Source organism: Alosa sapidissima, chromosome 13 (assembly GCF_018492685.1).
Source record: "Alosa sapidissima isolate fAloSap1 chromosome 13, fAloSap1.pri, whole genome shotgun sequence".
Lineage (NCBI taxonomy): Eukaryota > Metazoa > Chordata > Actinopteri > Clupeiformes > Clupeidae > Alosa > Alosa sapidissima.
The window spans coordinates 7,273,675-7,298,183 of record NC_055969.1 but is presented as its reverse complement, the minus strand read 5'-3'; the positions used below and the strand labels follow the sequence as shown (position 1 = coordinate 7,298,183).

Here is a 24,509-nt window from a genome sequence, read left to right as displayed (position 1 = left end):
ATTCACAATGAACAAACATTCAGGTGAACATTTAGTGTTGTTTGGAAGCTCGAGAATCAGTCAGATCGCACTGTAGCCAAAAAACACAGAGGATACTCCTGCAGTAGCAGATTCCAATGGGCTTCAGTCTGATGGTGTCTCACATAAGAGCACTCTACCTACCCCCCTCCCCCTCCCCCTCCAACTATCCCAGGCAGTGCTAGTCAATCAGTGTTGAAGATTTTTTCTTCTTTAAACCAGTGAGTCATATGCCAAGTCTTGCACAGGAAAAAATATTATTAATATGCACAGGGAAAAATAATATTTGGTAAAAAAAAAGAAAAAAAAAAAAAAAGAAATGGAACGTTACAAGTGATGAACAAAAACATCCTAAATATGGGCTGAATATTCTTTGTGGGGAGGGAGGGGAGGGGACCAACACACAATTATCCCCATGGTGTCTCAAAGACTGACTGAAGCCATGAATGCACTTTATTCAGATCTTTGGGCATTTGTCATCATCATTTTACTTCATGTCTTCTTGGCAAATACCTTAATCACCATAATAACTCAGGACTCTGTAAACATGTTTCCCTTAAGCCTTAAGTTGCTTCTTTTAAACAATGAAAGCAGAGAATAAAGGACTCATTTTTACTGTCCATTTCATTTCAACATAAATCAGCCAATACTTTAATCCAAGAGCCAAACAAAAACATTTTAATAAGTGATAATATTGCTATTCATAAATAATTCTGCTCTGAAACTTCTGGAATAATTAAAGAGAGAATACCACATTGGTAAACACATATGCCGTGGTGGCTGTGGCTGTTTCTGTGCCCCCACCCCACCATCCTCTATACCAGCTCTACACTTTCACATTGCCCCCCAACCCAATCCCCAACACACACACACACACACTTTCCTCTGTTAAACAGCGCATACTGCGCCACTTCTGGCCACTTTAAGAACATGTAACACTAGCCAGATTGATCCCGAGTGCTCTGGCTCAACCGAAACAAGACTTTAGCAGCTTTTTTTTCCATTTTTCCTTTTTCATGCTTTTTTGCAACCCACCCGCTAGCATCCCACTTCACCAGCACCCACATTCTCCTTCTGACCATTCCTCTGCCCCCCCCCAAATATATCTATATCCTATCCATTGGATCCATCATTCAGACTGGCTGGTTCATACACACAAGACACACACACATGCACAAACACCACATCACTTCCGAATGTGAATGTCTGACCCATTCTTGGGTTGTAGTAGTTCCTCCGCAAGGGCCTGGTGAATCAGGAGTCAGGCGAGTGTAAATACACACACAGACACGCGCACCTACACACACACACACACACACACACAGCGTTAAGGCACGGCTCGCCTTTCCCCTCCCATCGCTTACTCCTTACTCGCGCGCTCTCTCTCTTCTCTTCCCCCCCCCCCCCCCCCACACACACACCCCTCACCAGGCCTAAATACTGATGCAGCTTCCTGACGGCATCTAATGTCAGGGGTCATGGTTCCAGAAGCCACCTGTGTTGGGGGCTAATGGGCTCCTAGTTGCCACCCCACCCATCCACCCACTCTCTCTCTCACACACACACACACACATATATATACCATATCACATCGCATACCCTCTCCTGTGCAAAAGGCTTCAGGAAGTCCCCTGATCAGGTAAGGCCTGCAGGTATTGCATTGCTCTGAGGAAAGAAATGATTCTAACAGAGAGATTGCGCTGGACATGTGGGTCGCTTGGCAACACTCCTCCATTGTAGCCTTCCTTCTCCTCTTTGCTCCAAAAACAAAAAATAAATACATCTCTTTCCTCCGTTCTTCTCTCAAAATACAGGTAGCTACAGATAGAATATATTCTTTTTTTGCTTTTCGAAAAAAATAAGTTTAATTTTTTTTCATATAGGTTTTTTTTTTCTCTTGTATAGTCCTTCAAAAAGATTTGCAGAGTGAAGCTCCACCAACTCCCATCTCTATGATGACATCACAGGGGTGTTCCTCCGCCATTGCCATGGCAACAGTACCTTTGGGATGAGAACGAGTAATAGAGAAAAGAGGAAGGAGTGTGGGGTGGGGAGGCATCTTACAGACCAAAGGAGAGTGTGTGAGGCAGGAGGAGGAGGTGTATTTGGGGGGGGGGAGGTCACGGAGGGAAGGGAGTTCTTTTTACCTCTTCCATATCACCCCCGCCTCGCTCTCACACTTTGAAATGAAGGTTTGGGCATCCCAGTGTAGTGGTCCCCTGGCACTCCCCCCGCCCCCCCCCCCCCCCCCCCCGTCCCCCATCCTCGCCACCGCCCGCTAGCGCCAGGACTGGGCCCGCCGCTGGTCGAACTCTGCGATGAGTCGCTTGATGTGGGCCAGCTTGTTGTGCAGGTACTCGCAGCGCTGCTTCTCCTCGTAGTAGTTTGGGTTGTGCTGGGGGGGGGGGGGAACAGACCAGAAACGGGCATCAGCAACCACACTCGCTTCACAACTGGCCCTCTCTCTCTCCGCACGCTTTAAACTTCCGCCATCTCACTGTTATTCTTAGGTAGTCTTAGATGAAAGTCAACAAATAACCCCACAAATCCCCAATTTCCATTCTGTCCATTCGAATCATCTCCCAAACACACACAGGAATGCAAATAATGCAAGGCTAAGCCCACTGACGCCTTGACTGATGACCCTGATGAGTGATGCTAAGCTTGTAAACCGCAACAAATCTCAAAGACGACAAGACAATGCAGCCATACACGGTCACTGTAAGGTGACTGAATAAACACTCACCTGTTTCATCTTCTTGTACTCTTGCAGCACCTCCTCGTGCACCTCCTGCATGGGCCACAGACACAGAGAACAGTTTAACAGATATACAGCTGATGAAACTATCGTTTTATCACATATCCCACACCACGCACCAGGGTCGTAGCTCCACCAGTTCTGGTGGCGTGCCGACCCACCTGGTACTCTTTGGATCCCGGCGTGAGGCGGCGGCACTGGGCGTCCAGCTGGGTGAAGCGGCGGTTGATGCCGTCCACCCGGGCGTGCAGCACGCGGTACTCGTCGTACTCGGAGTTGAAGTCGTCCTTGTAGCGCTGCCTCTGGTCCGTAGACACCACTGCTGGGTACTTACTGAGTTGGAAAGGGGGGGGGGATTGAGAGTTATGTGCTATTTTGACTAGACAACCGTTGAAGAAAAGCCTTTTTTAGCACAAGGTATTCATAAATATTGAAGTCATATGCCTGCTCCACTGCGAGTACACACATCTACTGTCCATTACTGACTGTGAAACACAGTGAAGTGTTGTGACTTGAGTGGAAAGTACAGAGAGCTGTAGGCTCTTCAACAACAGGTGCCGTGTGTGTGTGTGGAGCTGCAGAACCTGCTGACTGACATAAGTGAAGAGCCTGGGGAAAGACTGAAATCGTGCAAACACACACTCGCTCACACTTACATCACCTGAGGTTTAAGCATTTATAATTCAGGTCACAGTTTAAATGTGTAAAGTATGATCGCTTTTAAACCACCTAACAATTTAACCTACAATTACTTCCCATCCTCATCATTGCCTGCAGGGACTCTCACCCTTCACAAGACAGCGCAACCTGCAAGATGAAGAGCTGTGTGTGTGTGTGTGGAATGTAGTCTAGAGCGGTAACACCAAGCAAGTGTAACAGACAATAAAGGAACAAAAACCCAAGGTGTTAGGAGTTATTTACATTGTTATATTGTCTGCTCGGTGTAACTATGACTCTGAATGCTCATGATTTGTATGCAGCCAGACTAGGTGATGGCATTCACCTCATTAGTATGCACTCAGAGTCCAGACACCATCTACCGCATTGAATGAGTCACAGCTAGGAAAACCCAAGAATTGGAATGTAACCACAAAAAGAATGGTGAAGGACTGGACAGGTGAATTGGAATGCAACGACAGCAAGAATGATGAAGGACTGGACGTGTACTCACGTGATGTAGTCTGGGGCGAGTGGTGCACTGGACACTTCTGTGGAGTGGACAGTCCTGTCTTTCCCATCTGAAAGTACACAGACACATACAGGCTAACATTATAAATTGTGCGCACACGCATGCACGCACCAGTAGCAGTGAGTGTATTCCCTTGTGTGTCTGCATTACAGACACACACACAGAGCAGATTTGTTGTGATAATGAGAATGCAGATCTTGGTCCAGATGGCCGACAGGAGAGGTGCTGGAGCACGACTCCCGTTAGCTGCAGGCAGGTGGGGGAGGGGGGGTTCAGTAGCTGCCATCCAAGCAGCTCAGCAATCATGGGGCACTGTGTGCACGAAGCGTTACTGCTGCACTACCCAGGGACATAGCCCACAATGCGCCAGCACACTCACACACACTCGCAACAGTTCCACATACACTACACAGACACACACTACACACGCCAACTTAACATACACCCGAGTGCACTAATCCACACCTCAAGAAACAGTGCAACATGTACACACACACACGGCCCATACCTTCGTGTTCGGAGCTGGGACTCCTGTGGGCCGGCGTGTGCTTCTCCTCCGTGCGGTGCTTCTTCCTGGGCCTCTCGTCCTCCTCCGTGGTCACCACCACCACCGTGGCCTTCTCCTCCTCCCTCCGCTCCTCTATCCTCCTCTCCCTCTTCTCCTCCCTCCCGCGCTCTCGCTCCCGCTCCTTCTCTTTGTGCTTCTTGGACTTCTTCTTGGGCTTCTTGCTGCTGCTGCTGCTGACGCCGCTGTCGGGGGAGGCGCGGGCGTGGGGGAGCGCGTGGGCGGCAGAGGGAGGCGGAGGAGGCGCGTGGGCGGGCCTGACGGAGGAGGGGGGGGGGGCTGGGCGAGTGGGCGCGGGAGGCGGCGGACGCCGGCAGCGGCAGCAGCGGGCGGTCGTAGCGGTCGGCCGCCTCGGCGCAGGTGGAGCTCTGGTCCAGGGGCAGGTCTTGCGAGCCGCGGCCCTCGGGCGTGCTGGGCGAGTTGGAGGTGGAGCCGGTGGGCGGCGGGCGGGACGAGGACGAGGACGAGGAGGCGGAGGCGGCCGGCCCGGGGCAGGCCGCCGAGGGGGGAGGGGGCGGAGGCGCCGCGCTGGAGCGCCGGTCAGAGGAGGAGGAGGAGGAGGGGGTGGAGTAGGAGAGGGAGGCGGGGGGAGGAGGGGGTGGGGGGGCTCGGCTGGAGAGGTGGGAGATGCGCGGCTTCCTGGGCATCAAAGGGTCGATGAAGTCACCCTCTAGCTGGCGTTTCTGCTGTGTGTGTGTGTGTGTGTGGGGTGAGGGAGATAAGAGGATCAGATGAACAGCTTCATACATACTAGCTTCAGGTGTGAGATTACAGGTTCACATACATGCAAATGTCCCTTTAGGGGACTGTGCGTGTGCACGTGACTGTGCGTGTGCCTCACCTGTGGGGACGTGGGGACTGACTCCTTCGGCGGACTGGTGGATGGCAGGCTCTCCGGCAGAATACCCTTCCTGTAAACAAGAGTACCCTTTGAGCAGTGACAAATTTACAAAAACGCACAGAAAATAAAACACCCATTTTTCTTTGCTGAGGTTGTGCACTCTACAAGTTTAAATATAGAGTCTCTCCCAGAGAGGGAGCTACTGACAGAAAACACAAGCCTAGGCTTTTCGTGTGGAAAAAAGGGGCCCTTTCATAGCCCAACCATGGCCTCTTTCATGCAAATCACACAGGCAAGCTACGCTAGCACAGCGGCCTACGGGAGTCGCAAATGGAGAAAACATTTGCACAGCAAACTGGCTTAACAACTTAAGAGGCCCCAGTAATAAGATCATCATTTCAGGCGATAAGGACTGTTGCTAGAGGGCTCTTAAAGCACTTTATTGCATTGATATTGTAATTTGTGCCATTCAACAGGTTTGGCGAGCAGCGGCTAATCAGCGGGGAACAGGGCTGATAATGAGGACTAGAAGGAGACGTTGATGGCGTCTGTGAGATCAGATAGTGAATGACTGGCGCTGACCAATCATTAGCTGGGAGATGAGAAGCCTGATGGGAGCTAGCATCACTGTCAGACAGAGAGAACGGAACCCCCCCCCCCCCCCCCCCCCCCGCACACACACACTGTACACATGGGAATGGGTCTGTCCAGAGCCCTTGTAAGCCCTCTTTAGGATTGGGAGCAGCTGGCTAGGGTGGGTTAATGCAGGGCTGGACTGTAAGCTCATCTCCACAAAGGCCCTTTGGGATCAACCATGTTGAGTTACCATGGAAAATGAGCTGTGGGTCCAGCGAGCTGAAATCCTCTCCAGGTGTGCTTGGGTTTGGATTACCTGTGGCTGTAGGTGTGGCGCGGTGCGGCCCAACCACATAATGGTGAGCGAGTGTGTATTAATAGGGCAGAGGAGACGGCTGCACATTTCCCCAGACGACCATTTGTGCTATTGTTATGTGATTTACCAGTTACCTCTCTCTCTCTGTGTGTGTGTGTGTGTGTGTGTGTGTGTGTGTACTTACCGGGTCAGAAGCCGCTCCAGCTGCGTGCGCTCATCTTCGTTGTAGCCGGGCCAGTCCCTTTGCACCTCGCGGTAGATGAAGTCCTTTAGAGAGTAGGAATTGTCCTTGGGGTTCAAGTTGGCCACCTGTCACAGAACACACACGCAAAACATTATGGACACAGGCAAGGCCTTTCACTTTCAGCCACCACAGGAAGGATCAACAGCAGCCGTTAGAATTTCACTATCATGTCTGCATGCATGGGTGGATGGATGGATGGATGGATAGATAGATACACAGTAGCTTGCGTGAACCTTGACCTCAGACACTAGGCCAAGCTCTCAGTTTCATATCAAGTATATTTTTGCCCTATGCACACTCAGGAGACAGCAGCAGACCTTATTACCAACACACACTTAACCTTTTCGCTCACACACACACACACACCTCGACGTGCCAGCTGTCATTACTGTTCTAAGCAACTCCCAGTCCCTTATAGTCAAAACACTAGTATTACCATAACGGGTAAAAACTGGGCGGGACAGGAACACAACCAGTCGACCAACGCACGCACACACACACGCCTAAAAGTCCCCAGAACTTTCACAGACATTATGGACACCAGACACATGCCACAGTGCTAACCCAGTAGATGTTTCTAAAATTCCGTGGCAATATTCCCCAAGTCAATATATTGCAAAATGTCATTTTAGCAACACACACACAGAGAGTGGAGAGGAAGAGACTAAAAATAGATGCAGAGTGCTGGCAAGGGGAGGGCTATCGAGTTTCCCCCTCCAATCCGTCCGCGGTTTCAAATTCTTCCAACACCACCCCCCCCCCCCTTCCAAACAAGGGAAACAAAATAAAAGACTGCTCAATAAGTCAACCAACAACACTCAGACACAGGCCTAACCAATCCCACAGTGGTCTCCATCAGGCCGAGAATGAACCATAATGGCCATCAAAATAGAATCAATTAAACCACATTGGTTTGACTTGGAAGAGCCAGTTGTGGGCTCTGGACAGACATGTTTGCAGAAGTGGAGCAAAATACACAGATCAACACAAACTCTGGAATCAAATTTATTGCATAATACTGTAAATGATATGCTGGGGGACTGGTGCCACTGGATCAAATTCCATCTGAAGACGTTAAGTTGACCGCAAGCATGCACGGTCACCGAGCCTTTGCGCGTAAAAGCACGGCTATACTGTTCAACGGGACTATTTGAGAGTGCCTCAGTTCGTGCAGCTTCAGGACTTGTACATTCAGAATGTGGGGGTTGTGCTTCCCTACCGCTGGAACCGGTCGCTCTGCTAAATTAAGTGTATTTAAGGACACGCCGACCCAAAACTAAAACTTGACCACACAAATCCCTAAACAAGCCAGCATTGTACTCTCAACCAACCACACACACACACACACACACACACACACACACACACACACACACACGCGCGCGCACACGAGATGTTAAAGTACATTAACAACATTCCCCAAGCCATGTGCACTGCGTTTGTATACACCCCCTCCCCCCCATCCCTCTTTTTTTGACTACTTTTTCAGTGTGTGTGCACATCTGCAGATTGCATAGGCAAGATCTAAATAGGAGAAAACACAGAGGGCGAGTGTGTGTGTGTGTGTGAACGTGAGTGTGTCTTTCTCTCTATCCAGTGGGGGTATGAGTGAGTGGTTCAATGTATAGCTCTTAACTCATCCCGTGGCTTTAATTAGGGGTGAATGCAGGCCTTTGTGTGGCCCAAGCCTGGCTTCACTGAAAGGACTCGCACTGTAGCCTCAAATCATAAACACAGACTCGTTCACGCCTTCATCCAGGCTGATTAGTTCAACATGCTCGAGGACATGCTGTAAAGAATATGTGGGGGAAAGTGACCCTTTCAGTGAGAAACAGACAGAGAGAGATTGACAGACACAGCATAACTGCATGGACCTGATTAACAGCAACCCCTTCAAAGGCTGGCCCTCAAGCCATTATTAGGTCTTGCGGCGCAAGAGCAACATACCTGTGCATACAGACATACACTGACAAAAGACAGACGCACATAAACAACTCAACAAAAGTCACTGCGGCAACTTGGCGACACTGGAATTCAAGTGCAACACACGTGATTATCCCTTAAGCAACACTTCAAGTTATGTAGCAGTGCAAGTCATGTGTATACTTCTAACGTATTACTGTGTAATAAGCTGTCAACAGCAGGATTGACATAACACTGCTTGCTTGCACAGCCTGTTTTTGCTAGACAGAGAATGACCTGTGTTTGGTTTTTCTGATTCAATATCCATAAACTGCAGTGAGCAACCACTCTCACTAAAGCTTCCACACAGCTTCAGTACAGTCAACCGGACCCAGAAGTGGCTCGTCACGGACGCGATGGGCCACACAGTAAAAACTACGGGCGACATTAAGACCCAAATTAACTTCTGAAGTTCCCCTACAAAAACGCTTCCATCTTTGCCCATATAAGGTGAAATGCAGATGTTTTGCCCTACACACTGGTCATCTGCCTTCGAGTGGATTCGTTCTGTAATCTTCAGTATGTTTAGACGGCAAACTTTGCTTTTTTGCTACCGCAGAGCTAACTTGCAGGGCAACTTGAAATAGGTAGTTAGCTTTGATTAGCAACCGGATCTCCTTATATGGGCAAAGATGGCAGCTTTGGCGCACACACCCACACACACACACGCCTGCCGTCTTCCCTTTTAATGTCAGTTCCCTTTCCACTCCTCACCATGTAACAACAAGCAGGCACTGTGCAGTAACTAAACATCCATCTCCTCCAATTTCAGAGATGTGATAGCACCCACGGGTTTCAGCCTTCAAACTTAAATCACCTTTATCTTAGGATCCTATTTGCCCTCCTTTTGGCATTGCTGGAGGCCTGAGCCAATCTAACAAAGCACGCCACTTCCGTTCCCATCTTCCTGTGCCCAATTCACCTTCCCATCACCCCCCCCCCCCCCCCCCCATGCCCATTCCATGCCCACCTGTTGCAGGGTGCTGCCCAGCGAGCTGCGGTCCTTCTGGCTGACCCCGTCGCGCTGCAGGCGCGCCAGCACCTCCAGCTTCTTGTAGGAACGCAGGGCCAGCAGGTGGATCACGCGGTCCCGGTACGGCCGCTGCGCTACCGGGTTGTTGGTCAGGCACTTGCGGATAGTGCTAGCTGGGTTGATGGGCGTGGAGCGCTTGCGCTCGGGGACTGGGTCCGGGGCAGAGGGCGCCGGCTTGCGCATCTGAACGGTTTTACCTGGTGAAGGGGGGAGGGGGAGGGAGAGGTTACTTTGCGAGCAGGTTAAGAAGACAGGCGTTACCATGTACCATGTTAACTGATGCATGAACAAACCTGTGTGTTTAGTGACTTCTTTAACTGGTATAATAAAAGTTACACAAATCCCTGCTCTAGCCTAGCAAGAATACTCTAACAGTGTCAATAAAATTACCTGCCACACAAGTGAAATCAGAAAACACAGTTTCAGCACCTGAATGCGATCAACAAATGATAAAAGAATAAAATGCCGAGCTCTGGAATTTGAGCAGTGACAGGATTTCAATACCTGAAAAGCGACAGTGAGTGAGTGTGTGTGTGCGCGCGTGTGTGCATAAGCCATGCGCTTATGTGTGTTTGCTGATGAAGGCACAAGGTTCGCTAATCTGTAAGAGTGCACAGGTGTGCGTTTACAGCCAGGCTGCTCTCCCATACGTTAACAAATCTGCACATCGTCACATAAGGGATACCAAGAAACGGGATGAGATAACGAAATGGATGAAATTCCCTGCACTCCTTTGCATCTCTGCCCACCTCTAAGCTAGTTATCTAACAGACAAATGGTTCCTTGTGGCCTCGCTCCAACTGTGGCTTAGTTTAGCATACCTTAGCGTTCACTTTCCCCGTTATGAAATTCAAAAAGCTCTTTAATGGATTAAGGGCACAAACCAGATATTCTTCACCATGATGGGTGCCAAGTGACCCACTACAAGACACACACACCAGACGCACGGTTTCTGCTGTCTCACTGCCCAGGAAGCAGGTGAATCTCTTGTGTCACCGCTTAAGCGCATTACCTAGCGCATGTGACATAACGGAACTAGATTGGACATTAAACGCCAGGCATGGTTTACAGATAAAGCCAATGAGTAGCTTCCTTCCCTCCCTCCCTCCCTCTTGCTCTAGTCTCTTTAAAGGAAGCCTTCCAGCTTCCTCGTAGTGGCCCAGCAAGGATATCTGCACATGTTCCCGCACCTGGTGCTCACGTTCGCCACCACGGAATGCTAAGTTTCAATAGCAGGAACGCCCAGAGCGGTTGGAATTACTCATTATCTGATTTAGGCACAGTGTGTGTGTGTGTATGTACAATTTGGATGTCAGAAGCCTGGTGGACAACATTACTGTTCCTCCTTTCTGGTGTAATTCTGGGACGTGGCACAAGCCCAGGCCTGACTTCCAGAGAACTGGCGTCTCCTCCTCCCTGCTCCAAACCACTTTTCTCTCACTCGTTCTCAATTTTCTCTCACGCTTTTCTCCAACCCCAACCCCCCATTCCCCTCTCACTGGCTGCTGCTTCTTCATGCAAAGCCCCAAGAGGCTGAAACAGATTAGGGGATGAGTAACTGACTTTTCTCATGAGCAAGACACTGAGACTGCAGCAGGGTGTGTGTGTGTGTGTGTGTGTGCCCATGCGCCAGCTCCCAGGTGTTGAGACTGAAACTGTATAAAGAGCAGCTGTGTGCTTGGCCCAAAGGGAACCACACTCCTGCACAACTAACTCATCTAGGAAACATCAGAGGAGAAAAAACAAATGAGACAGGGTGAGTGAGTGTGAGAGAGAGACAGAGAAAGAGAGAGAGAGAAAGAGAGAGACAGAGACAGAGAGAGAGCGAGAGAAAGAGAGCGAGAGAAAGAGAGCGAGAGAAAGAGAGCGAGAGAAAGAGAGCGAGAGAAAGAGAGCGAGAGAAAGAGAGCGAGAGAAAGAGAGCGAGAGAAAGAGAGCGAGAGCGAGAGAGAGAGATTGGCTCTAAGATTCTTTTGTAAGAGCAGCATCTTCACTCATACAGCACATGGTTGTGTGGGAGAGACGGCGCCACAGCCACACATTTTTCGCCACACAGAGAACTTTAACGCGAGGTGATCTACTGGCTATTTATGTTTATAGCCTCTGCTCTGACCCACACGCAAATTACCGCTTAGTCCAAGCACTTCTCTCTGTCACACACACACACACACAAACACAGAGAGAGAGAGCAGCCACTAAAAATACCTCTGGCAGGTGAGACAGAGACAGCCAGGCAGGCACATAACACACCGAAAAAGATACCCCGGCTATGCAAAACAATTGAAGAGGCTTGCAACAGATTATCCACTGTGCAGCTCTCAGTTTCATGACTGTCTCTCTCCTTCCCTCCCCAATCACTGAGCAGAGTTCCATGGAGAGAGAGAAAGGTAAGCAAGAGAGATCACTTGAGTGTGATGGGATTAACTTTCACTTTGTTCATCTCACTGACCTTAATCTCACAGACCAGTCTCAGCCAGACACCTGATTTCCCAGTACCGATCATGCATATGAGGGTGTGTGTTTGCATAACACGCTAGATAGAACTGTCAATGCATTAGAGAAACTCCTCAGGCCGTCTACATGCCAAACAAACACCGCAGACGAGTTTCTCTAATGCACCGACAAATCTATGACAAGCATTGCTAACATGAAATTCCAGCGTTGCTCAGAGAGAGAGAGAGAGAGATGCTGATGGCCGGGTGGCTCCAGACTGGGAGGGTATTCCATCAACATCGCTAAAGGCCAAACCTGGCTTATTTCGATAAGCCTCGCTAATTTTAGCGAGAATTCCGTTCCATTAGTGTGGTTAACGTGAATCCCAGCTTGGTAACTATGGGAATTTATGCCACAGAACTAACCTGGTCCGTAGCAGGTTAACCTTCAAGCTAAATTAAGCTGTGTTGCAAAAAAAAAAGTCGGAAAACGAGTCCAAAAAGATGGTTCCGTCAACCTGTGCTCTCGTCACCTGTAGCCTACAACTTAAAAAATAGAAGTAGGCCTAGAATTTTTTTTTCCCCCGACAGCGTCATCAAGCATGGATTTACACAGTCACTAGCTCCAAAGAATGTATGAAGATTACGCGATTAAAAATGTTTTAACTTTTTTAACTGGTTCTAGGAATCTTGCTACTCAGTGTCACTTATGTTTGGTGGTGGTGTAACGTGCAGCGGGACGGCATAGTAAAGGAATTACATTCTTGCGTGTTCGCAGATTCGCTTCCCATACGAAATATTAAGGCTACATAGTTTATCACCTTGATAATGGCATTTTTAGTTATAATCTTTGATGAGACATATGTCTACTGCTGATAAAGGGTCATGCACATTTCAGGGTTCGTACACCTATTCCAAGATCAAATTCAGCTTTCAAGCTTTTCCAGCACTTTACAGCGGTGGCAAATGACGTATTATACGACTATACTAACTCAAAATGATTTTTACTTTTTTTAAATTTTTTGACAAAATTGTGTTTCTTAATAGCAGGAAAAGAAATTAAAGGGAAACTTAAAAATGTGTCACCTGTCTGGAAGTAGACTTTGCTTGCTATCTAACTGACTCAATATACCAAAAAACAACAAAAAACACATTACATAAATAAATAATTAAAATAAAAGAAAATAATCACTCAACAAATAACTGTCTCCTGTGTAAATAACTGACCAATAATCAATATCATGCTTAGATATCCATATAAATATCTACTATTATATCTAGGCTAGGCTACTATATGCTAGGCCTAGGCCTACTATTGGTCCAGACTCTGATATCTAATTTTCAGTGCAGGTTAGCCTTCACTAAATTTCAGCATAACATTTTGAGTAGGCCTTGAAGTCAGCCTTTGTTCAGGTCTGACGATTATTTATTTTGGACAATGGATTTGTGGGTATTGAACTTAATTTGAGCTGCGTGAGACACTGTGTTGAGTCATGTCAGAGGTAGGCCTTCTACAACTATGTGTTGCGTGACGGTGCGTTGATGCAAGGATAATTGTCTCGTCGGCTATTTTTAACTAATAAATGAAACTTGAAATTTGAAGAAAGAAAGGTGACCTCTATGGTAGATACGGACATAGACATGACTGGTGCGGTTTTGCATTCACATACCATAATGTTTCGTTTCCCTCTTCAACCTAACTTTCTCCTTGTCTTCCAATGATTGGAGCTAATAGCCTATTCAATAATATGTTAGCTTTAATGGCGACCTAGCTAGCAATGCATCTGTATGACCCTACATAATTTCTGTTCAGCAGTCCGAAATAGCGGTTTTCTAACCAACGCTTATTAAAACGGCAACCTCACTTCATGTTGGTGGTGCTGGTGCAGTCATCTCCGACTGTGTGGAGGGGGGGGCGTTGTCACGCATGAAACCAGATCCATATACTGGGCAGATCAGTCACACACGCAGAGGCGCAAGCAAGGACCATGGCGGAGAAGTTTTAATTTTAAACTCTCCAACTTTCTGCATCTAATAAGCTTATTATTCCGTCAGAAAGCTATTTGTGTCAAAAGAAATACACTTACAATTTTAAGCATTTTCAAGCACTTGATCCGAAATGCAAGCACTTTTCAAACCTTGAAAACGCAACATTAAAATTCAAGCATTTTCAAGGATTTTAAGCACCCGTACGAACCCTGACATTTGGTAGGCTGTTCAGTGACCGCTTTGCCAGTGGGCTATATTATATCTGATGCAAGCCAAAGTATAATTCTGTAGCCTATGCAGCTAATAATTAAAACTGCTTCATGTGTCGACGATTGTTCATGAATGTCAAATCCACTGTGTGCTACACAGATTAAATACTAGGCATAAATTGAATTGAAAGCCATTGCATTTCAGATTATTTTATTTCAAACACTTTGGGACTTATGGGAGACAATAGGCTATTATGTTGATACTAATTTATTTTATGACCACCTACACCTAGACAATAATTTGGAGTGAACACTTTTAATCTAAGAACGTAAGCTATAGATAGTTTTGAATATCCATATGCATATCCATAAGTTGTTTTTGAGTTTATACTATTTATTCATTCACTCGTTTTGTTCAAGCATATAGTCTATGTGTTAAAGAGTTAAGCAATTGATTTCAAACCATTAGCATTGTTGTTTTAAATGTATGCTTTCATCATTCTCCAATTTCTGTAGGCAATCTATTCTTTTCTCTCGATGTTAAATTTGATGACTTTCGATGAAATCAAACAGAAATCGTCTAGTGTTGTCTTAATTTTACGACATATATCATCTTTTCGTCAATCTACTGTTTTGGTCTACTGTTCTACTTTGTGCACGAGCAGAGATGAAGCTGACTTAAACCTCGCTTGAATAAACGAGGCCAAGATGCCGCTAACTTGAGTTAATGGAACGGCTTCAGGCCCAAGTGAAAATCTACGCTAGTTCAAGTCAGGCTATTTCTGTTAGGCGCCGCCTTCATTAGCGAGGTTGATGGAATACCCCCCGGGTGTGTGGAACCAGACTAATTCAAACCAATCCCAGGCAGGGCTGTGGGAGTCGCAGGGGGAAAGCCAACCAGCGACACATGGAGTGTGTGGTGGAGGTCCCGTCAGTCAGGCAGGAATGGGGCCTTAACTACTATTAAGTGATGATGGGTGGTAGCGTCACTGTAAAGTGACCTCTGTGTGTTGTGTGTTTACACAACACAGAATATTTTTTTTGCATACACATGTAATGTTTAAATTTTTTACATGCGTGTCTGAGTGAGTGTGTGTGTGTGTGTGTGTTTCAGGGCAGGTACCTCTGAACTGGCCACCGGGCTTGATGACTTTGGTGCTCTTCTTGCGCGAGTCCTCCTCGACCTGAGTCATGCGCTCGCGGGTCACCTGATAGGACTCGCTGGTGGCACAGACAGTGATCTTGTCCTGTATCGTGCCCAGAGACGCCAGGTGCGGGGTGCCAGAACTGTAGGATGGATAGACAGACCAACAGGGCACTCATTCAATAAATAGTCAATTTCAATGTAAATAATTATAAAATAATGTAAAATATTAATAGAAATGATACGAATGCTGATTGAGTGCATTTCATTACCACAAACAGATAATAGCCATGTAACTAGCCATGTCACCCATGATGCCATGAGACAATGAGGATCAACAGGTTGCAGAGATTACAGACTGTTTGGTATTAGTAATCATGATTCATGTCATCATGCTGAAATAACACACTGCAACCTCTTTTACATGTCATTTCCACCTGAAAGTAGCCTAGGTGACCAAAAGGAGCACCCAACCACATGAGAAAAGCCATGAGCAGGGCATCTACCAGTAGCCAAGGTGATATGCTACTCCCTGCACTTTCACATGTATGTGTGGCTTCAGAGTCACTCCACTGCAAAGTGCCTCTGCGTGGTAACAGATGGGAACGGACGGACACGCCGCATGCGGATCTTGGCCTATATGCTTTTACAATGGAAGCTTAAGGCTATCATTTTGATTTGAATTGGTACTTTTAATGTTATTGCAATGTGAACTACAGCTATTGTTAATTGTTCCTGCTAATGTAAGCTAATACAATAGACGGGCCACAATCATTTGTGCATTTCTTTTGGCTACACGTGTTTAATTCCGTGACGCTCACCGGCCCAATCCCAATCTCTTCCCTGACGCACTCACACACTTTGAAGCACGTTCCCGCAAACTTTGTGAGGGCTTAGGGCTGTCCCACTGCAAAATTGTGAAGTGCTTGAGGACTCGCTCGCACCCTTTCCCCAAGTGGGCGTATATGAACACTTTACTCAAGGGAATTACCTACAATTCATAGTGTTACGTAAACGTAACGTGTTATGTAGTAACGTAAAACACAGGGTTACCCAAAAGGAGGCTGGAAGCTCAGTAACCAATTGCCATAAAAAGGAAGCATGTTTGGAAACATGTTTGCGTAACTCGTTTTTTTTTTGTTGTCAATTTAATGATTTAGCATTTTGAACCCTTAGACCATCGCAAACAGGCTGGCAAGACAGCAAGCACAGCCTCATCACAGCTATGATGACTGAGGGACTTTCTTGGTGTCGCAATCATTACATTTTCAACACACTGCTCAGTGTGACTTGGGTATAGACTACAGGTGTACAAGGGTTTGGATAGGTTAATGATTTGGTTTGAACAGTACAGACATGTTGAGAAGGTGTGTGGTTTAGCTGCGGGTGTGCAGAACAGGTGTGCTGCGGTGATGACAGTTACGGGTGTGTGTGTGTTGAAGGGCTAGCTAGTGTGTGTGTGTGTGTGTGTGTGTGTTCATACCTGGACATGTACTGGTGGATACACTCGAAGCTGCCCTGAGGGTTATCCTTGCCAACATTTGACAAGTAGAAATCAAAGTTAGCGCTGTCAGGGGCGTCCATCCGGGGAATCTTAATACGCTGCAGGAACAAAAGAGTCAGGTCATAATCCACCAGTGCACACACACACAAATACCACTGCCTGCTTTGTAACTTCACACGGTGTCCTTTACATTCAGATGGATATGAATGCAGAGATGCATGTGTGCTTTTGTGATCAAACCTATGTGGTATGTCAGTGGTCATCCATGAGGTGCGTCTGCATGCGTGCATGCGCTCTGATGTTCATATATGGTGCTAGTAAAGAGTAGGTGTTTATGGCCATAGGGGTGGTGCTACTGTACAGGGTTATGTTTATTTGTGGTCATATGTGGGTGGCTGTGTTTGACCGATATTGTTTGCGAGGGGGTCTTCCAGCCTATCTGGTTGCTATAGTATTTATAGCTGTTCCTGGGCTGAACTCTTCCTGGAGTTCAAAGAGCAGCCAGTCACTTTCACAGGAGCAGGGGGGTGTAAGGGGGGGGGGGGGGGGCATGGCTGAGTGGTGGTGTCTGGGACTCGACCCACAGGCCACCATAAATAGCCCTTCCTCTCAGTTAACACTCACTGCTCTATTCTATTACACTCACAGACTTCTTCAACCTATAGCTTGAACACACATATGGTGGTAGGGTTAGAATGACTCAGCTTAAGTCCACTGCAGTGAAAGGCTCAGTCCAAGTCCAAGTCCCCCCCCCCCCCCAACCTTGGAGAGGCCACAGCCAACTTTGACCTGAGGCTGCAGTGAGCCGATATAGACACACACACTGGAGTGATTTAGCAACCTGCAGGCCAACATGGCTGTCAAAGTGGAGCAGGTGTACGCCAAATGCCCCATGGCGAAGCCTCGAGACATCCCACTGACTTCAGGGTTTCCCGCAGCACTTTGCAGTCAAGGCGGCCGCCTTGGCAAAACAAGCCTGCCGCCTTAACTACGTCGTCAAAAAAAAAAAACGTGTTACTTTGTCCTGTTTTCTCCCTTTCATTCCAAACCGTGACCAATGCCAATCTCCGTAGAACACATTAAAAAGTAAGAAGAAACGTGTTATGAATGGAAAAATAATCAGATTTTATAAACTTTACATATGTGATATGCCTCCGAATCAGAGCTAGTGAGCGGAGCTGAGCGGTGCAAATATCTCGCTCCTCGTTCAAGAATCAGTCAAATCTCGAACAGCCACAACTCTGTTTAATTGTCAGGTGTGATGAAATGCGTTCATATTCCACTTTTTATGTCAAACGTTGCAGGCCTATGGAAAGGTTTAGTGGCAGGGTTGTCCAATGATCAAGTTCTTGCTTCAATTTGTGTTTTAATTTATGCGACGCACCGATGCTGGGTTCATCCGTTTGGCGCAAGTTTAAAATGTTTAGCCGACTGCGTGATTTGTCATTTTCGTTGTTTTGGCAATTAATCCCGACTGATCCCTTTAGTTAACGTTGCCAAGCTTGTTTGTTGTTGCATTATCAGTGTTGCAGTCTTTTAAAATAAATGTTCTGAGTGAAATATATTGCCGTTGCTCTTAGTTCTTTGGGACCGGGGAGCTAAATTGACCTGACGCGAATTTGACCGGAGAACCGGCCGAGTAAACATTCACCTGCTCTCAGCACAGTGTTGACTTGCGCGTCTAACCGGAAGCGCAAGACTGACAATAGACGGGCCTAGGCCCGTCCGTGCCTACGCGTATGCTTTCTAAATTATTTAGCTAACTAGATCCCCATCAACAAACTTAGGCTATATGGCCAATATCTTTGAAATTTAACGGTCTTGGTTTTATTAGAAAGACAGGTGGGCATGCCTCAGACTCGTGGTGTGAGCGGTATGGGAGCGGAACAGAGTGGCCACTCCGAGCTCTAAATTAAAAAGCGCTCCGCGCTCAAATTCCATCCATATTACATAAAACTATAAAATGATCTAAACTTCATTCACTCTCGGTGTATAGATCAGGACAGACTTGCGGAACAGGCTGCAGGTCAACAGTCTGACAGCCTGCATGAAGATAAGCATTAATGGTCCAATAGTAAAACAGTGCAATTACCAAAGGGCCCTTTAAATGATCTTTGTAAAGCCAAGGAGGATGGCTTTGTAACGATGCTAGTTGTCAGCCCTGCCATAAGTAGTGACTGATCACATTTGCACATTTTGTTGTTTTGCACTTTCTTTTGCACTTGTTCTATAGTTTGTAATAGTTTTTGTTAAAATTGCACAAATATTTTGAAATATTTGATATTTGTATACTGTTGTATAGTTTGTTTGTTGTTGTTACTTTGTTAACTGTTATTTTGAGAAGCTGGTTATTTATTTAATATGTAGTGTTTAATAAATAATTGTTAAATATACAGAGTCTGTAGTGTATCGCACAAACAAGACGCCAACACACACACCTACGACCTACCACCTTGACTAACACATTTCCTGCGGGAAACCCTGGACTTAATGGGAAGGGCCTGAGTTCCAGTGAAAGTTTTTCTTAACACTTTTATTGCACTCTAACAGGTTAAATGGTATCAGTAAGACTCACCCCTTGAAGTCCCTGGAAATGTATAGTTGGCTGCGAGGACGGTACATTCTGAAAAAGACAAAAAAAAAAAAAAAAAAAAAGGAAATGGCATGAGAAACTGAGCGACAGATAAATGCAAATTTCTTTTCTCTCAGATCATGACATTTTGAAACATCAGAGCGGAGAGTGGAAATCTGCTTTAGAAGTTCCTCATGCTCAGGTGGAGCATGAATCGAAGTGTAAATCAACCAACGCTTTAGTCGGTCACACTGACAAAGTGGCATTCAGCAATCAGTCAACGCTTGTCATGAGCTAATCCCCTTTGAGCCTGCTCTTGTTTATGGGCCTCATGAAGGCAACAATTGGCTTCACATGAACATGTAGCCTCAGCTATATGGCAGCCAAACTGATAAGTAGCAGAAGCTTGTAGAACTAGCCTGGACACAGCTCCTCATTACACACAGACATCCACAGAAGGTAGCAGCAAAGCTAGGAGCTCCGTGACCACACAAATTCCTAATGAATGTCAGCAGACTAAGGTGGCCAGTGTGTGCGTGCGTAATGGAGGGTTCAAGGAGTTGTGAGATGGGGACAGACCAGGCAGAGAAGATAGACAGGGTAATGCAATAAATGCATTATTATACTCACCTTTTTAAAATGTAAGGCCTGGATCGGATTCCCTTAAGCCTGACATTGTGCGCTTTAAAGTAGACAGAGGAGTGCCGCTTCAAAGCATTCCACTAACTGGGGCGAAGATCAGTTTCACACAACTGTCAAGTTAAATCCATGGAGGAATCCGAGACAGTTTAAACATCCACACAGGTGAGCTTACCGTCTTCACAGTGTGGTATGAGCTACAGGCGTGGCATGCTACCTTGCACTTCACCACAACACAAGAGGCAGATGGAGTTTTCCAGTAGCCAATCAGATGACACGACACAGTGACAGATGCACCAACGCATGGGCAAGGCTTGGCCCCTGCACATTGTAATCATGCATTCTCTCTCTTGGCCCACCCTCGTCTCATTGCCAGATAGATTAACAATGATTAACTGGTAGAGAAGGCCGTGTGGTGTGTTTGTGGGGGGTGATAGAGTGTGCAGTCAAACACAGCATGAGATACTGTAAACACACACACACACTTCCCAGTGCCAAGCTCATACACACACCAGGGCCAACTAGGCAGACACATTTTGAAAAGTCAAGTATGGCACCATAGGAGAGCGCTTAACTATGCATGTGTTCAAAACACTCCAACACAGTAATCTAGTTTACATACACAAACAGCAAGAGGACAGAAACCTAAAGAGCAGGCTATCTAAATCTACTGTTAGCGAACGGAGAGTTAACGGACTCATGAAATGATCCGACGCAATATAAACATTTGCACACCTTGTGGTTTGATGCTTCCTTCTTTGGAAAAAAAGTAAATAAGCTTCCTGTTACAAGTCTGCACATAGATGGTTGCTGATGCTGAAACATTGTAAACAGCATCTTAAATGTAGTATGTCTGAATAGGCTGGATATGTACGGTCAGTTTTTTCACTACAGATTAAAGAAGAGGTCCAATGGCATCTTTTTAATAACATTCAGACCTGTCTTCACGTCAATGTCCCAATTTACAGGCTTTAGGATTATCTTCAGATTCTTTTCCATGACAGTCATACTCCAATGACAGTTAACACACCTGATTGCCACAAGCTGTTTAGGCACTCCACTATGCAGTTCTGTGTCCTGGGACAAACCACCCCGCAAACATGTCTAAGCAAAACTTTCACAGCACATCACCAACTAGATCATCTAAAGACAGCAGTGGGTATGTGGGTAAGAATTCTGTAAGCCTTTTTAGCTTGTTAGTTATTAGACCAAAACAGTTTACTGTTGCTGAAAAGCAATGACAGAATAGGCCTAGCTTAAATTGTATTGCATCAGTGCATCACACAGGTTGCTAAATGTTTATCTATATGACAAGCTATGTGGTTAATAGAAACATTTGATAATCGGCCTGAATGTGTCAAGAAAATACACAGAAGGAAATCACCAAAGTACTTTCCCCCTTTGGAGGCTAAAGTACAGACGGTTTACCTCCTGTTGAAATCTAGCAAAGGTGTGACTAAGGGACAATTATGAACAAAGTCTGTTGACATATAGACTTAACTGAAATCAAGAGATGACCAGTAGTGTTTATTCTCTGGACAGGCTCCTGCTCACGTAGTCACTGACTTTTCACTGGTCCAACAAATTATGACTAAACAGTCCAACGTCACTTCCTTCCTCAGAAAATCCTCCGAGAAATCAGATACCTTCGAGGTAACCAGTCGTCTGTGCACACTGAATTTGCTGATGGCACAAATGTCTGACAACTTCTACCGGCACTTTCCCGTAGCAAATAGCACGTAGCCCAAAACAGCAGTGCAAGTTATGGCGTCCTACATTTTTTTCCCCATTTCTTTATATTTTACTTTGAAGTAAACTATTGTCATGGTCATTCATTTAGATTTTTGTTATGCCCATTTAGCAATAGGGTTATCTTAAACCTGTTTTATCAACACATCCAGCTAATAGCCTAGTTTTCAGTACCTTTTAGCTAAATGCATGACACGTACTAAGCTCCATTTAACGAGAGGGGGCAAGCTGGTCCACGAGTACGTTCGCATTAGATTGCGTTCATGCTTCCAAATTATTTTATTATTGGCTGTCAAACTCACTATCAATTAACAGCTACGGTTAAATTCATCTATTACTCGGGCTTTGGATTTAATCTGTTAACCTGCAACTGTTTCAAAAGTTCAAGCCGACAAATTTACATGTCGAACATAGTGCTATGATTCTACTGATACGTTATTTAAACATGGCAAGTAATTAAGTTACAAATGCCGCACTAAATGCTATCTTGGGACATAAAGATCAGAATATGCCAGCTGCTAGCTGGTAGAGTCACAACTTTAAACAAGACCGATAAGCACTTTTAAATCAAGCTATTGCTAACATTTTGGTAAAGTTAGCTAACGTTTATGTCAGACAGCTGTAATGTTTGCCAGTTTTCTAAGCCTAGTCAATGATCAAGCAAGCAATATTAGCTGTAGTCAGCTAACACGAACGTTACCATCAGGTACATTTTCGATGGAGCCAGAGTTATCAATAACGAATCTATGTCGTATTAGAACAAATTTCGCATGGCAGTCGAAATTCTTCTGTCATTCTTGTAAGATATCCAATGACCCCCATTTTGGCGTGCAGGCCCATAGCCAAATATAGCTAAATTGATCACTCTTTGGCATACCGTTACTTATAAAAACAGCTTTAAGCACGGTCGCCAGCTAGTTCTAGCTAGGTCAACGTCAAACTAGCGTCATAAGCACACTTGCCAGCTAACCAACCAATCTATCTAGCTACTTGCAAATGATGGCTAACTTTGCATAGCGGATTTGAAACTTGCTACAGGGGTTTTAACGTTTGACCACAATCGTTAGCCCTAAAGCTAACTAGCTCGCTAAGCCACTGCAGTGAAACGTTTGTCACTATTTTCACCAGCTGTAAAATTACCTTTTGAGAGGCTAATTTCAGTCCGAGAAGGCAATCGATCCGCCATTATTTGCCTTTATGTTAACCAATGTTAGTTATCTTGCTAACGTTACAGTCTAAGATCATTTAAAACCGGTTTCAGAGCCCTAACATTATCGTTAACTTTCTGGTCGAACTGCCACGTTGTTAGCTCGTTTAAGTTGTATATGAAATTAAAATACGCCGACTAGTTGCAAATGTTAGCAACTTAACCCTTATCAAGTATTTAGAGCTAGCAGGCTGGCTACACGCCAATACAACCCAAACCTGCTGATATAACTGTTTAAAACTAATTATATTCAGGTGCATCTATCGATTACATTTGGCATATGGACTGGAGGAGAGACATTCGTTTAACCAGATTCAAGTTAACGTTATCAGTATAAGAGAAGATATATGGTGGCAAATGCATAAATTCTTATCACAGTGCTGTGTTGGCTTAACCTAACGTCTGAGCTGCCACTTGGCTTAGTTGATCGGTTGGGTCACTAGTAATGGTCAGTTAGTTAAAACTCCACTGTGGCCTTTACGTTATCATTTCCAATCCATAACTAGTAGTGTCACTTTTGATGTGGTGCTTAAATGTGAAATAACGCCGTTATCCAGCAGCAGTCAACAAACTGCGTGGCAAATGTCTCAACTCCAGACCAGAAAACTTCAGAAAAAGTGTAGGTAACAGTTTACTCCTTAGTTGTCGTGCTTTCTCATTCAACTTACCTTACAGTTTTGGTAGTTTTCTAGCGCTCGTATGGCTGTCTCCGTCAGTTTTACGTGCAATACTGTGATTTTGCTCGCATTCCGTCGGCTACAATTCAGTCCGTACCTCCCATCCTCGGAGAGAGCCGCCATCTTTACCAGCCTTCCACCATAGTCCCTCTGACGATTGGGCATATACTGAACAACTCTGCTTCGCCGGGACAGTGGAGGGAGGGACTCCCGAAAGGGTTAGTTCTAAAATTGTGAGTCTGATTGGCCTCTCATTTTTCTCCTACCTTCCCTTTAAATCTTCTGAAATGTGCAACAGTAACTTCTGCTGTGTACGTGCGACAGAAAGCTAAACTATCTAACTACCAGTGTTTTGTCCATAGCTGACAATGCCGCCTGTTTGTTTGCGTTTAACGATGCACGTGCTTGTAATAATCAGCTGAGAGACTGGTATCTACGTCATAGAACATCACAGATATCGAACTGCATGTGCACCCGTCTCTGATGTGCATCCGTCCTTATTGATAATAGGCCCATTCAACAAATAGTATAAATAATGGCAACAAACTAATGTAAGATGTTTCATCTGAACAAATAATATATAATATTAAAATAATATAAAATATTATGTTCTACCAGCCCTGGCCATAGTTCAGAGGAAATATAATGGGCTACAATCATGCAGTTAATCAGTCTTATCTCTTTGAGTCAGTGACCACGATGGCTGCCAGTGTTTTGGTGTGGTGTAACCTAGGATGGGTGTGGGACAGCCTGTGTGAATCCAATAGATTACTGATGATACCACACCCATACTGACAGTGTATTGAAGCAAGGTTTGTAGAGGAGATTATTCTCTCTCTCTCTCTCTCTCTCTCACACACACACACACACACACACACACACACA

The 24,509-nt window shown here is 45.8% G+C and overlaps 1 protein-coding gene across 1 annotated transcript; it reads right to left on the bottom strand.

Annotated features, from left to right (window-relative positions):
- Positions 1 to 1,409: 1,409 nt before the first annotated feature.
- Positions 1,410 to 24,030, bottom strand: ell2 (elongation factor for RNA polymerase II 2). Its single transcript, XM_042060689.1, is given in 13 exon segments — positions 1,410 to 2,413; positions 2,765 to 2,809; positions 2,938 to 3,109; positions 3,948 to 4,014; positions 4,474 to 4,760; positions 4,762 to 5,213; positions 5,372 to 5,441; positions 6,448 to 6,572; positions 9,440 to 9,699; positions 15,256 to 15,419; positions 16,760 to 16,878; positions 19,356 to 19,403; positions 23,616 to 24,030. Coding segments are annotated over 13 exon segments (2,100 nt in total). The 5' UTR covers positions 23,790 to 24,030; the 3' UTR covers positions 1,410 to 2,296.
- Positions 24,031 to 24,509: the final 479 nt, after the last annotated feature.